The sequence below is a fragment of the Dreissena polymorpha genome, chromosome 7, assembly GCF_020536995.1.
Source record: "Dreissena polymorpha isolate Duluth1 chromosome 7, UMN_Dpol_1.0, whole genome shotgun sequence".
Classification (NCBI taxonomy): domain Eukaryota; kingdom Metazoa; phylum Mollusca; class Bivalvia; order Myida; family Dreissenidae; genus Dreissena; species Dreissena polymorpha.
Genome location: NC_068361.1, coordinates 7,024,645 through 7,037,863, shown reverse-complemented (window position 1 = coordinate 7,037,863; position 13,219 = coordinate 7,024,645). Strand labels below are relative to the sequence as shown.

Genomic DNA, 13,219 nt, shown 5'->3' with positions numbered 1-13,219 from the left:
CATCAGTAAAATACTTAAATGCGTTCTTTTGTTATTACGACAGATGTTGTTGCATGTTCCTATGACAAAACTTCTGTCAAAGGATGGAGTGTAACGTGACCATTGCTACATTGAGTCAAATTACATTGCATGAACTGCAATTATATTACGACGTTATAGTTGTAGCAATTATATGAGCCGAGCTCTGTGAAAATGGGTTTTTGTTCATGTTCGTAAAGTGTCGATTCATATAAGCCAGTGTAGTTCGCACAGGCTAATCAGGTACGGTACGACACTTCCCGCCATCATTGTATTTTTTCTCTTAGTGAAAATCCAGTTTTAGCGGAAAGTATCGTCCATGAGTCCGCACAGGCTAATCTGGGACGACACTTTACGTACATGCATTAAACCTCCTTTTCACAGAGAATGGCTCACCCATACTCTTTAATGTAAGGTGTAGTTATCGATACTCTGAATTGTGTTCGGCATTTACAACAATTTCCATCAAGACACATTAATATTTTTAGCTTGCGTAAACAGCAAGCAAAGGATAAAACAAAACTACCTGACAACAAAATTCCATAAAGCACTTTGTCGTGTGTTTATGATTTCATGATGAAGCATGTTTATCTATACGAATGTAAATGCAATGCATTAATAAATAAACCAATATGTCATATGTATGTGGTGCGACGCCGTAAATATAAACGAGCGAAAACAAAATCGATTGGCTAAAATGGTTGATAATCTCTGCTTATCTTTGATAAAATACGGTTGGACCAGCTGTTCAATTAAGGTGTTCTCATTGCTTGCATTGTGTAACATATCAAATGACGTGCAAAAATAGGTTTTATGCCATATGCGGCGAGTATAGCTAAAGACCAGAGTGAACAATCGCGCAACCTACCGCTTGCTAATCGCGAGCTACCGCTTTGAAGTTGCACAGGAATTCGTGGGCTCCTTAATAGTCGGCGTAGCTCCTGACCGCATTACTAGTTCACATGCTAGCCTGCAGTTACGTTGGCTGTGTATGTCCGAATACTCATTATCACATGACGCTGCAGTCCGCTATGGCCGTAGACCCATTATCGCATGACGCTGCAGTCTGCTATGGCCGAAGACCCATTATCGCATGACGCTGCAGTCCGTACAGGCTTATCAGGGACGACACTTTCCGAACCGGATATATACTACAAACTTCGTTTTAACGAAAAATTAAAACAAAAAGCAAAGATTGTCGTCAATTACTATTATTTTGTGTAACTTTGTTGCTTATGTTTGCTTATGTTTAATGTATTACTGTACACAATTGAAAAACAAATAACTGGCGTCTTAACGTTTTTGCTATAATCGGTGTTTTAAAAGGTGGCGGAATGAGAATAATTTGTTCAGTGCAAGGTATTCGTGTATTTTAACAACGGCTTCATACACAAATATAGAAATGCTGGCCACTACATAACACAACAACGAAGACTAAATGAAACGTAGCAGTTTGAAGAAACGAATACTTCATTTAAGTAGCTAAACTATTAAAACGTGGCATTGATAAGAAACGTTAAATGCAAAACTAATTATTTAGTTTAAAGGGGAATGTATTCAATAATTACAATTTGACATTTTTCGTTGACATCCATAGTTCAATATCAAGATTCTTTTGTAAGAGCTATGATTATGCAAATAAAAAATAAAAATAAGAAAATAAAAACACTTCTAAAGTTTGCATTTCAACGATATGTTCTCAATGGGAGGTAACCCTGTGCCCCTCGTGTGTAAGAACCCCTTGCCGGCCCTCTCAACGCGCACGTGGCCACGGGCAAAGGGCTCGAGGGGCTGGCCCAGGCGGTGCCCGTATGTAGATGACGACAGTAGTGGAACTGTGCGCTTCCACTCCTAAAATGTGTTTTTATATAAATTAAGCAAAATATCCGCTGATTTCTCGTATCAACTATACCAATTAGTTTTTCATTTAAAAACTTGTTTCGCAGTAAACAATGAAACTGTTCGCTGCCGCTCCTTAAATGGTGTGTTTTTAAAAATAAGCATACTTTTCAGTAATTACTTTTATCAACAACATAGAGAGTGGTTTTTTTTCCATTAGATACAACTGTGATTTTAACATTATTGTTGCTGATTTTCCTGTTTATGACAAAAGGTAAAACTACCCGATAGTCGTTTACAATTCAACAAGACGTCCCAAGACAAAGCACTGCTATACAACTCTCTAAAACTATTTGTCAGGTCATGTTGCTTTCTCACAAACACATACCGTGTATAGGCTATAAATTTGCAATATGCTGTTTTATGCCTAATAAATGTTATGTTATGTTATGTTAAAATTTGGCTCACACAAGTGTTGTTTTTCTGCGAAATAAATAACGATTTTGAGTTTTGCTGAGAAAGCATTAAACGACGACGGCATTTATGGCCTGAAAAACGGCTCCTTGTCATTTAGTTGATGAAATATGTTAATATGTTTATCGCAGTACGCAAGTGCTAATCAGGAACGACACGTCCCGCCTAATTTAAATTTAATTTTAGAATAGACCTCAATTGAACGAAACATATCATAAGAGCGGGATTTGTCGCATCTAATTAGCTTGTGCGAGCTGAAATGCGTATTCTGGCAAAAGCATTAAACCCCAGTTTTTACACAGCGATGCTCATATAAACAAAACGTAGGATGGGCACAAAGTCGAAGAGAAGAGAAGCTTTACCTCATCATGAAAGGAGTAACCGATCTTGTTGACGCTCTTCCGGTCGTCACGATGCGTCTTGGCGTCATAGCCATCTGCGCGGTTGACAAATCTTTCGTACGGGGGTATGACGTCAGCCTATGGTAAAACATGAACGCATTTGTCGTAAAGGGTGAGGGTTATTACGTTAACCCATATGAGTTTATGAAAACAATTTATATGGGCCTATGTTCAATCAGTAGAAGGACATGAAATCATCGGATATAGGTGACTTATGTCAACCTGTTGTAGAATATGAATACATCCAATAAAGGGGACATAACGTCAACCTGTTGAAAAACATGAACACATCCGATATAGGGGACAATACTTCAGCCTGTTGTAGAATATGAATACATCTGATATAGGGGACATTGCATCAACTTGTTGTAGAATATGAAAACAACTGATATAGGCGCCATTACGTCAACCTGTTGTAGAATATGAATACAATCGATATTGGGGACATAGCGTCAACCCGTTGTATAACATGAACACATCCAATAAAAGGGGACATTAAATCAACGCGTTGTACAACATGAACACATCCAATATAGGGGACATTACATCAACGCGTTGTACAACATGAACTCATCCACTATAGGGGACAGTCCATTAAACCCGTTATACAACATGATCACATCCTATATAGGGGACATTACTACATTAAACGCGGTGTACAATATGAACACATCCAATATAGGGGACATTACATCAAGGCGTTGTACTACATGAACACATCCAATATAGGGGACATTACATCAACCCGTTGTACAACATGAACACATTCCATGTATAGGGGACATTACATCAACCCGTTGTACATCATGAACACTTCCAATCTATAGGGGACATAACATTAAACCGTTGTACAACATGAACACATCTAATATACGGGTATGACGTCAGCATGTTAAATATGCGAAAATGCGGTATACAATCAGCATGTATTAAAATATGCAGTGATGTAGGTGATAGGTTTAGATACTTGCTAAAGAAAAACTATTAAAAAACGTGATCTTTTATAAATTAAGAAATAATATTTAATAATATTTTATGACGTCAGCCAAAATCAAAATGTGGAAAAATGTCGTTGGGCCTATGTGCCTATGTTTGAGTTGGTAAATAGTTGGAATCACAAAGCTCCGTACTATGTGTGAGTTGGTAAAAGGCCGAAATCACAAAGCACCGTTCTATGTTTGAGTTGGTAGAGGGCCGGAATGACAAAGCTCCGTACTATGTTTGAGTTGGTTAAGGGCCAGAATCACAAAGCTCCGTACTATGTATGCGTTGGTAAAGGGTCGAATAACAAAGCTCTGTACTATGTATGAGTTGATTAAGGGCCGGAATCACAAAGCTCCGTACTATGTTTGAGATGGTAAAGGGCCGAATAACAAAGCTTCGTACTATGTTTGAGTTGGTAAAGGATCGGAATCACAAAGCTCCGTAGTTTGTTTGAGTTGGTAGAGGGCTGGAATCACAAAGCTTCGCACTATGTTTGAGTTGGTAAAGGGCCGGAATCACAAAGCTCCGTACTATGTTAGAGTTGGTAGAGGGCTGAAATCACAAAGCTCCGTACTATGTTTGGGTTGGTAAAGGGCCGAAATCACACAGCTCCGTACTATGTTTGAGTTGGTAGAGGGTCGGAATCACAAAGCTCCGTACTATGCTTTAGTTGGTAGAGGGTCGGAATCACAAAGCTCCGTACTATGCTTTAGTTGGTATAGGGTCGGAATCACAAAGCTCCGTACTATGTTTGAGTTGGTAGAGGGACGAAATCACAAAGCTCCGTACTTTGTTTGAGTTGGCAAAGGGCCGGAATCACAAAGCTCCGTACTATGTTTGAGTTGGTTGAGGGCCGGAATCACAAAGCTCCGTACTATATTTGCGTTGGTAAAGGGTCGGAATCACAAAGCTCCGTACTATGTTTGAGTTGGTAGGGGGATGGAATCACAAAGCTCCGTATACAAATCTTTACTTAAGCTGCACGTTTGCCTTAGTCACAAATAATGCGGTCGCCGGCCGAATTGTCCGATCCCTAGGCATCGGGAAGACTTGACACGTCAGAGCCGTCTGCCGCCCGATGAATGACACAGTTTAATACCTCAGTCACAAATAGAGTCCGATCAGCGGACGACAAATTTTTTCGATCATCGGGCTGGCGCCCGGCCGATCTCACTGTCGCTTCATTTTGTAGCATATGGCGGCGTCCGGAGTAATTTTAAGACTCACTTAAAAATTTAACCCGACCTCGGACCCGGAAAGGAATCGAGTTGAGATCGAATGAAGATCGGCGATCGTTCGACATCGGATTCGTTGTACGTGTATCATGACAAGCTCCGTCCGGCGTCCCTGGGAAAACCGTAATTTTCCGATATCCGTGCAACGAATCTGATGTCGGGCGATCGCCGGGAGATAATTGGACATTGATAGTCCGATTTTGTTTTTCGATCTCAATTTGATTCCTTTCTGGGCCCGACATCGTGTAAAATTTTAAGTGAGACTCGGGCGCCAGCCCGATGAGCGTAAAAATACGTCGTCCGCTGATTGGACGGTGATCGGTCTTTATTTGTGACTGAGGTAAAAAAAGATCAGGTGAAATTATCTTTAAGAACAAAAATTCTCCAGGTTAAAAAATAATAAAATACATTTAATGAATGTTATTCATTTACTTGTTTATTTAAAACATGTTAATAATAATAGACCTACGCACAAAATAACCTTTGAATGCATGAAATTTGCTTCAATGTAACCTAAGAAGCTTGCGAAAACGGGTTCAGTATTCCAATTTCTGGAAGTCGATTTTAATAATGATTTAATAATGGTTGACATATGAATCTCAAACGGCTTGTGGCTAACTGTCGCAGCTGGTTTTTCGTATATTTGATATCCAATAAATTAAAAATGTCTAATAAGATTTAAAGTAAGAAACTGAATGAAGCGAATATGCTTTTTTTAGTTATTATTAAAAATTAAAGATTTACCGATACTTCTTAAAATTTATTCTATAAAGCCATGAGTAAAACACAATGTAAGTTTAATATTATTACCCACCCACTTCTTGTTTTCATCGTCGTTTTGTTGACGTTATAATTGAAATCAATCAACCAATGAAACTACGACCATGACCAGTCCAGATCTATCGCCAGTATCCTCACCGTCTCTACAACAAACACTATCACAACTTCTATCACTATCATCACCACCGCCACCAGCATTGTAATCTCTACCACCACTTCCGCCGCGGTCACCATCGCAATAATTCCACTTAATATCCACACGCTTATAGCTTTAACCTTTTTATTACAGCTCGATTGCATCGAGGCTTATTGAAACGTTATCAAGTCCGTGTTCTTGGTAGAACTACTACTGGGTGTCTTTTGTGGAGATCACTACTGTACAAGATTGTTTCCAGATTTGAGGAACGAACCCGAAACCTCGCGGTCGTTAGGCGAACACCATATCCACTCCCCCACGGCGACCTATACGCTTATACGTACCACAGTGGGTCGAATGCGAGCCCCCAGGAAGGTGTGCTTGCGGTCTGCTATAAAGTCGTCCAGCTCGTGTCGGCTCCATTATCGCAGGCCGGACGGCCAGGTTTGGGAACCTTCACCGACTACTATACGATGCTTCCGGCTGATGTTATTTGTCCTCTGGATGAGAAAAGACGTAATAAATGCATTGTGTTTGAATGCATTTAAGAATATCCATTACTTTACTTCAATTTATTAATTATATTTCCAAAAATGCAAATAATGGCATTATATCAATCTTTTTATTTGGTCAATGCATACATAATATGATAAAGGTACCGCTTACAGTTCTACAACATTACCAATGTTCTTTCCGCTATATTTGAGTTTATCTTATAATTTTTTAGGTTCATATTTTTTTCACAACCACTCAATTTATCAAATAAACTAATCCAGTCCATGATTGAATTTTATTTTGGTAAATATGTGTGTTCATCTGAATATGCATACATTCATTATTTTCCTTATTATTTTACATGGAAACATGTGATTTTTAACATTTTTCTTTCTTGCGATTTCTGGAGACAGGCTATGAATAATACATTATGAAAACTATTATGTGTTTATGTTGAAAAGTGTTGTTTTGCTTATCCTTATTTTGGTCTTCTTTGATCGGTCTTTTTTATAATTTTTCTGAGCAGTGGTTTATAGAATCAAACGACGTCGACATTTACAACAATTTTGGCTTTTTCATAAAACGTGCACTGTCAATACTACATGGATTTAAGGCACGAGGCACAAAACGAGCAAATCGACGACGATACAGTATTACATTTAAAAAGTGACAATATTATAAAATTAAGTTGTAATAAAATAAATTATCACTGAATATAGTGGTCTTAAAATATGTATTTTTACAAATCAAAATAATCCCCTTTAAGGAGCATGGGAATATACAAGTAAGCAGGAGTAACAGTAAAAACTGTGTAAATGATATCATTATAAATTTGAAACATCGTGATTTACACTCTAATTAACGGTACTTAAGTGTTTTGATTTTTTTTTCAAGAAAGTTTGACGTAAGTTATATTTGTATCGATACTCAATATACTATTACTGCAAATAAATAAATATATATCATCGATCGATCGTTTAATTCTTTTCTGTATTTTCGGAAAGAAAACAATAGGTGTGTCACTTTAAACGTTATAATAAAATGTCTGAAAAACCTGGTTAACTTACGTTAATACACATAAAAAGACACTGAAATTCAGAGTAATGCAATTTGCCAATACAAACATAAATGGCGAGTTTTTTTTACTGAGCTCTCTTTTTCCAATGATGTTTCGTAAAACCAACCGAAATTTCATTCTACAAACTGCCGATTATCAATACTTTTAAGTGTGAAGAACCTTATACATTGTACATATGTGTTCATTGAGATATCGTTATTTACAAAGAGTGTGAATGACAAACGATGTTAGTAAATAAACTACATATTTGTATGTATAGGTTTGATGTCATTTATAGTGTGTGCTATGAGATATGTGACCATCTTTTATCAACACCTCGTTATTTTCAGTTTAAAAATAAAAGAAACATGTGTAATACTTTCAATTTCAAATATACTAGTACATGTATTGCAATTCTTATTTGTTTTGTTTACTGTATTTTCTACTCCAGTTTCCAAGCAGCAGATCTAATTATAACACTTTTACATTATGATCGTACCCAGACTATGTTTTTCCACAACCCCATATGTTCTTGTGGGGTTAAAATCCTTTTACCATAAAGCGACATTTGTTTTCTATCGTTCTCAATATTGAATTATGTCATAGAAACGACGTTATGTGACGTAAGAACGCCAGGATATGACGTCTTTAAACTTTCGGTTTGCGTGACCTTTAAATTTTATCTACAACTTTAGATTCTATTTAGGATTCACCATCGGAGCTTTGTAAAATATCGGAACTGAACACGGTAAAAGCAGGCGTTCATAAAATCAATAAAAAAAAGCTACGCAGTAGCCTAGGTTCGAAGAAAAAATACTAACACGTTTTTATTATGATTCACACGAGTAGGATTTAGCTCTAGCTGGTGTCTTGAGAAATCATCAGTATCTACATTGAGATAAGTTACAAATGCATGCGATATTCATTGCTTATTACGTGTTTCTTGTTAAAAAGGACTACATTTGGGAAAATATGATCGAGCCGAGACCTAATAGTTGTGCTACCTATTATATTACTAAAAAGTGGAGTTTGCACAAATTACCCATCACGTTTCTGAGAATTTCTTGCTGCGATAATTCATATAAGAAGCGGCGACTGCTTTTTATGTTCACACGGATTCAGACGAACATGATAATATACATGTACACATACGCAACAAACAAAGTACGCAGTTTGCTATTATGTGCTTCCATTTGAAACGCTGAGTATGCAGTAACTGGCATTTTTTTATATACGTTTGTCCGAGAAATATATAAATGTAATGTTGCGTTCTTAAATATAATCCGAGGCAGCTACCGCGTCATGCTTCAGCGTGGCTACGACGCTGCTAAATAAAGGGTTTACAATAATTTTGTGTTTTGATTTTGAACATTAAATGTCAGTCAAATACCAACAGGCTAAGACTCTACTTAAGTTGTTTGTATTTTTCTGTTGATGTTGTTATGCCTTTAATTCGTGTCTGCCTTCTGAGCTTGATCTTCAAAATTTGCAGCGTCAAAATATCATAGTGGTAATTAACCTTTATTCGATTATTTCGGTGTCTGGCTGAAGCAGCTATGACACATGGCGGGAACTATCCAAAAAAGCAGACGATCAGATTAAATTCAACGTGATTTTCAGTTTGTTTGGGTGATTTATCCAAGTTTCCCAAATTTAGAAGCAATGGGGAAAAAAGCAAGAAAACGGAAACTGAATAATTCTGGTAATCGATAGAAATCAAAGCGTATTATTTGATAAAATCTCTTGTTTGTTACATTTACTTGACTAAGCAACATATTTTCGAGGATCAATGCAATTTTCGTGGATTGCTTAAGTGATTATTCGTCTGTATGAAAATATTTTTTAAATAAAACTTAATTATTTTATTGCCATCGCTGTACACCAGAAATAATACAGCTGCATAGAAGCAGGATTTGCAATATTTGGGGAGCATGAATCATGATTTGGAAAAGTTACATTTCGTAAGAATGTTCCAAGTCCCTCTCACCCATATTCTTGTGGTACTTATCTATCTATCCATCATCCATCCATCCATCTATACTGTCTAACTCCCCTTTCGGTATTTTCGACAGGTGCGCAGTCAATGCAGGTAAAAGTGAGAATATTAAAAGTATGTTAGATTTATTACAGTTGATTGGTGTTTAACGGATAGCTAAGGACTTCGAGTCTCATTTCAACGTAAACACCATGCATTCAGTAATTGAACCATTAAACCTAGATAGACACATGTCTTTACTATTGAAACATGCCAGCAGTTTTAAATTTCTGAAAAAATATTTGTTTACAGCGCGAATTTTATGGTACACTGATTCAGCCATTACCGGATCGCTTAGGTCTTTATCAGATGTGTATAGTGTTATTTCTTGAAACTTGACACAGCAGTTGTAAAAAAATATTGCAATATATGCACATTTCCAAAAAGGAAATTCATTTCTGTGTTTAACCCTTTCCCTGATAGATGCGTATATTCCCGAGTCTATTGATTCCCCGATACATGCCTTTATTACCGTCTCTATCGATTACCGCAAACATGAGAATTTGTCCGTCTCTATCCATTATTCGATAATCCCGTATAATCCCAATGTCCATTTTCAAATGCAAATTCTTATTGATGATATTGACGACAAAAGTGCTCAAGAAAAGTCATAAACAAACATCGGACATTTTTCTAAAGTATCAAATGAATTTCGGCATATGTTTCTATTTAAAGATTTGATGAAATAGGTTTCCAATCGGGACAAGGGTATTCAAACACGCGTAAATAACTTAATGTGGTGTGCGCCCATCGTGTACAGTTAATGTTCTGTTACGAAATGAAGCCAGAAATGAATACATTTATATGCCCATGATATTTTCCTTTCAAGTCTTTGTTTGGACAAAAAGCGCGCGAAAATAGGCGTGTGTGTATTTATTTATACACCAAAACTACATAGCGCAGACAACAACGTATAAGCTTTGTATTGAATATCCATTTAAGTATCAGGGCAAATGCAGGGTTTTCATTAGGAGGTGGCCGGCGGCCAATTTGACCGCCTCAAATGTTATTCAGGCCGGCTCAAATTCGGAAAGAAAATTAAAAAAAAAAACACCGGCAAATTTTCACGACGATGACGAGGTATTTAGTATTCGTTAATATACTAACTGTCTGAAACGGAAGTAAACAACCTTAACCGATATATGTTAACTGCTTTCTCATTGGTCGTATCGATATAATTGTCCAATCGCGGAGCGGGTAACGAGACTGTTCGACTTTGATTCAAGGTCACAAACTGTGACAAAGTCAACAATTGGATATGTCAAAAAAAAGAAAAATAAACGACTTTTTCGTTTGTGTTTCGAGTAAGAACGATAGTTCGCTGTTGAAGTTATCTTGTTCCAGTTTTGTTAACGTTTATCATTTACCGGCACCTCCGGATAAATGCACTTTCCTGCTACACTTACATTTCGTTTTTTATTCGATTTTGGACAGATTTCGATGATGTTTGGTTTCTCCGAGGAGTTTTAATCCTCCCAGCGGTAAGTGGATTTATTTGTTACCACATTTTACAGGAGGGTGAGTCTTTCATAAGGATAAATGAAACTCTCGAGCACCAAACTCTCCTGATTTTTTCATGATTAAGGTCGGACTTGGTTGCCTTAAATGCTAAATATATTGAATTGGCACTGCAATGTTAAGCTATGTCCAAATTTGTATTTGAAAAAAATGGCCCAAAGAAGCTTCCTCAGCAAAATATTTAAATCCTAAGATTGCATCAACTGGGGCAACCTATGCCCAATTTTTTTCCAAAAAAATGCCTAAGTTAATCAAATAAAAACAATTATTCTCATGTCAACAGGCACACAATCTTTATAAACTAAATAATCAATTATTTCAGAAAAAGACAGTCATTGTGTACTCTTAACACAGTATTTCTTATAAATGTTCAGGTATTTGCTCATAAAATGCCTCAGTATTATTGTTTTAATTATTGTGATGTTTATCAGACTTTATTTTTCTTAAGGTAACTTACTCCTTTGGTAATATTATTTGAATTGCTAGTCACATACTCTTGGTAAAATGGGATCGTGTTAAGTAGAGGTTAATTATATTGAATGTTATTGTTTGACAGGTGATAAAGATGTTTACAGTTTGTACTGTTTCTTCTTATTTGCAATGACTACTTGTGGAATAGTCATTTAAATTGGTTTAGTAATATATTTTGAAAAGTCATTGTGACATTATTGGAAGTTACAACTTATTAAAATGTTAAAATGTCCAGTGTTTGTTTAATTCAGATTTTCATTAATACTGTAAAGAATGCATGTTATGTACTGCACAGAAATTATACATTAAGCTAGGGCCCGGGCCCTTCGCCCCCGACGGGGACATTCCACCTCAGACCCATGCATCTACATGAAAATAGATTGTGATATTTGCTAGCCAAAGTATTTTTTGTCTGTTTTGAATCTCTTAAAAATACAGGTGTCTTAAAGCTCAGGAGAAGCGATTTCTTTGTTTCAAATAAGCTAAATTGCAGGTGCTTCCCTATCGGCACCCAGATTTTATTTTCAGGATTTCAAATTTGGGACAATTGACACCCCTGAGAGTTGATGTAACCTGATGACTTAAAAATTCACATTAATATCCTCTATTTTAACTGAGGAAAATCATATAAAATATGTGCCCAAAAATGCTCAGAAGCCACGATTTGGCACCTTTATTTCAAAAAATTTACGGGGGAGCATACCCCCGGACCCCCCTAGCAGGTTGGCCTCCTCAAATAACTCAAAAGCCTGCTACAAAGAATCCTAATGAAAACCCTGCAAATAATTTTGACATTTCCCTGAATAAAATAAAAGTCAAAAACGCTGTATCATCATCATCTTTTAGTTCGTTAAATATTGCAACAATTATTGTACTGTATCTGATTGCACACAAAGTGACGTGTACAATTCATATTCTTTTACAACCACGTCATCTATATTTAGATTTCATGCAACATGTATAAGTCATTTTCTGGAAATTGGGAGAAAGTAAAAGCGATTTTTCGAAAATAAACCGTTTTTTCTTCATTTAATTTGTCATAATTATTTATATTTCGTGTGGTCTGTGTTTGTTTGTTTGGTTCTCATTTGTTTTTAGCAAATCTTATGGAAAAAAATATTGTAATTGTTAATGTTTAAAGCAAGTCCCCTTTCCGACATCATGTACGAGAATTACTTTGATGTTATTTGACATGTACACTACTTGTTTTGACAGACGACACGTGCTAATCTAAAGTTTGTGTTTGGTAATACACAGGATATTGGATTTTTGGTGCTTGATTTAGCAATAAAACAAAGACGCAGTCGGTGGTTTCCAGTAAGCCTTTTGTACTGACCAACATGATAATTATTAGTGCACGTGCTTATCTAACATTTAGGGATAAAAAATACGGGTCCTAGACACTGTGTGCTTGTTTCGGCCATAAAACGCAATCGCGGTGGCTATTTTTATTAGCACATGTGTCCAGAAACTAACGAGTTTGAGTAATAAAGCACAGAGATTATAATCGCTAAACTGCATGGAGTCTGAAATGAAACAAAATGCTGACAAATCAAACGATTAATCGCCTGATGTTTCAGTATACAATTCAATATTTTAAGGTTGGGTTCTCACTGCATTTTTTGTTGCATTCGCACACTCTTGTATTACTTGTTATATCCTTGTATTATTTATTTGAATACAGACTTAAAATGAATATGGTTGGAAGGAGAATTTATTTCTCTACAATATTTACATTGACACAGATGATGTGAAATGCAAGGAACTAAGTAAAAA

At 36.4% G+C, this 13,219-nt stretch overlaps 2 protein-coding genes across 2 annotated transcripts in view; one reads left to right on the top strand and one right to left on the bottom strand.

Annotated features, from left to right (window-relative positions):
- Nucleotides 1-565: 565 nt before the first annotated feature.
- LOC127838365 (uncharacterized protein C5orf49 homolog) lies at nucleotides 566-8,005 on the bottom strand. The gene is made up of 3 exons (XM_052366082.1): nucleotides 7,919-8,005; nucleotides 2,694-2,810; nucleotides 566-1,869 (listed from the first exon to the last, which is right to left on the bottom strand). The coding sequence occupies exons 1-3, from the start codon at nucleotides 7,985-7,987 to the stop codon at nucleotides 1,690-1,692; spliced, it is 366 nt and encodes a 121-aa protein (XP_052222042.1). The 5' UTR covers nucleotides 7,988-8,005; the 3' UTR covers nucleotides 566-1,689.
- A 964-nt stretch (nucleotides 8,006-8,969) lies between these two features.
- The window catches only part of LOC127838353 (uncharacterized), a 145,342-nt gene continuing 141,092 nt past the window's right edge, over nucleotides 8,970-13,219 (top strand). Inside the window, exon 1 of the mRNA XM_052366056.1 lies at nucleotides 8,970-9,121. Within this exon, the coding sequence (XP_052222016.1) occupies nucleotides 9,082-9,121 (40 nt within the window). The 5' untranslated portion in view covers nucleotides 8,970-9,081. The remainder of the gene's footprint in view (nucleotides 9,122-13,219) is intronic.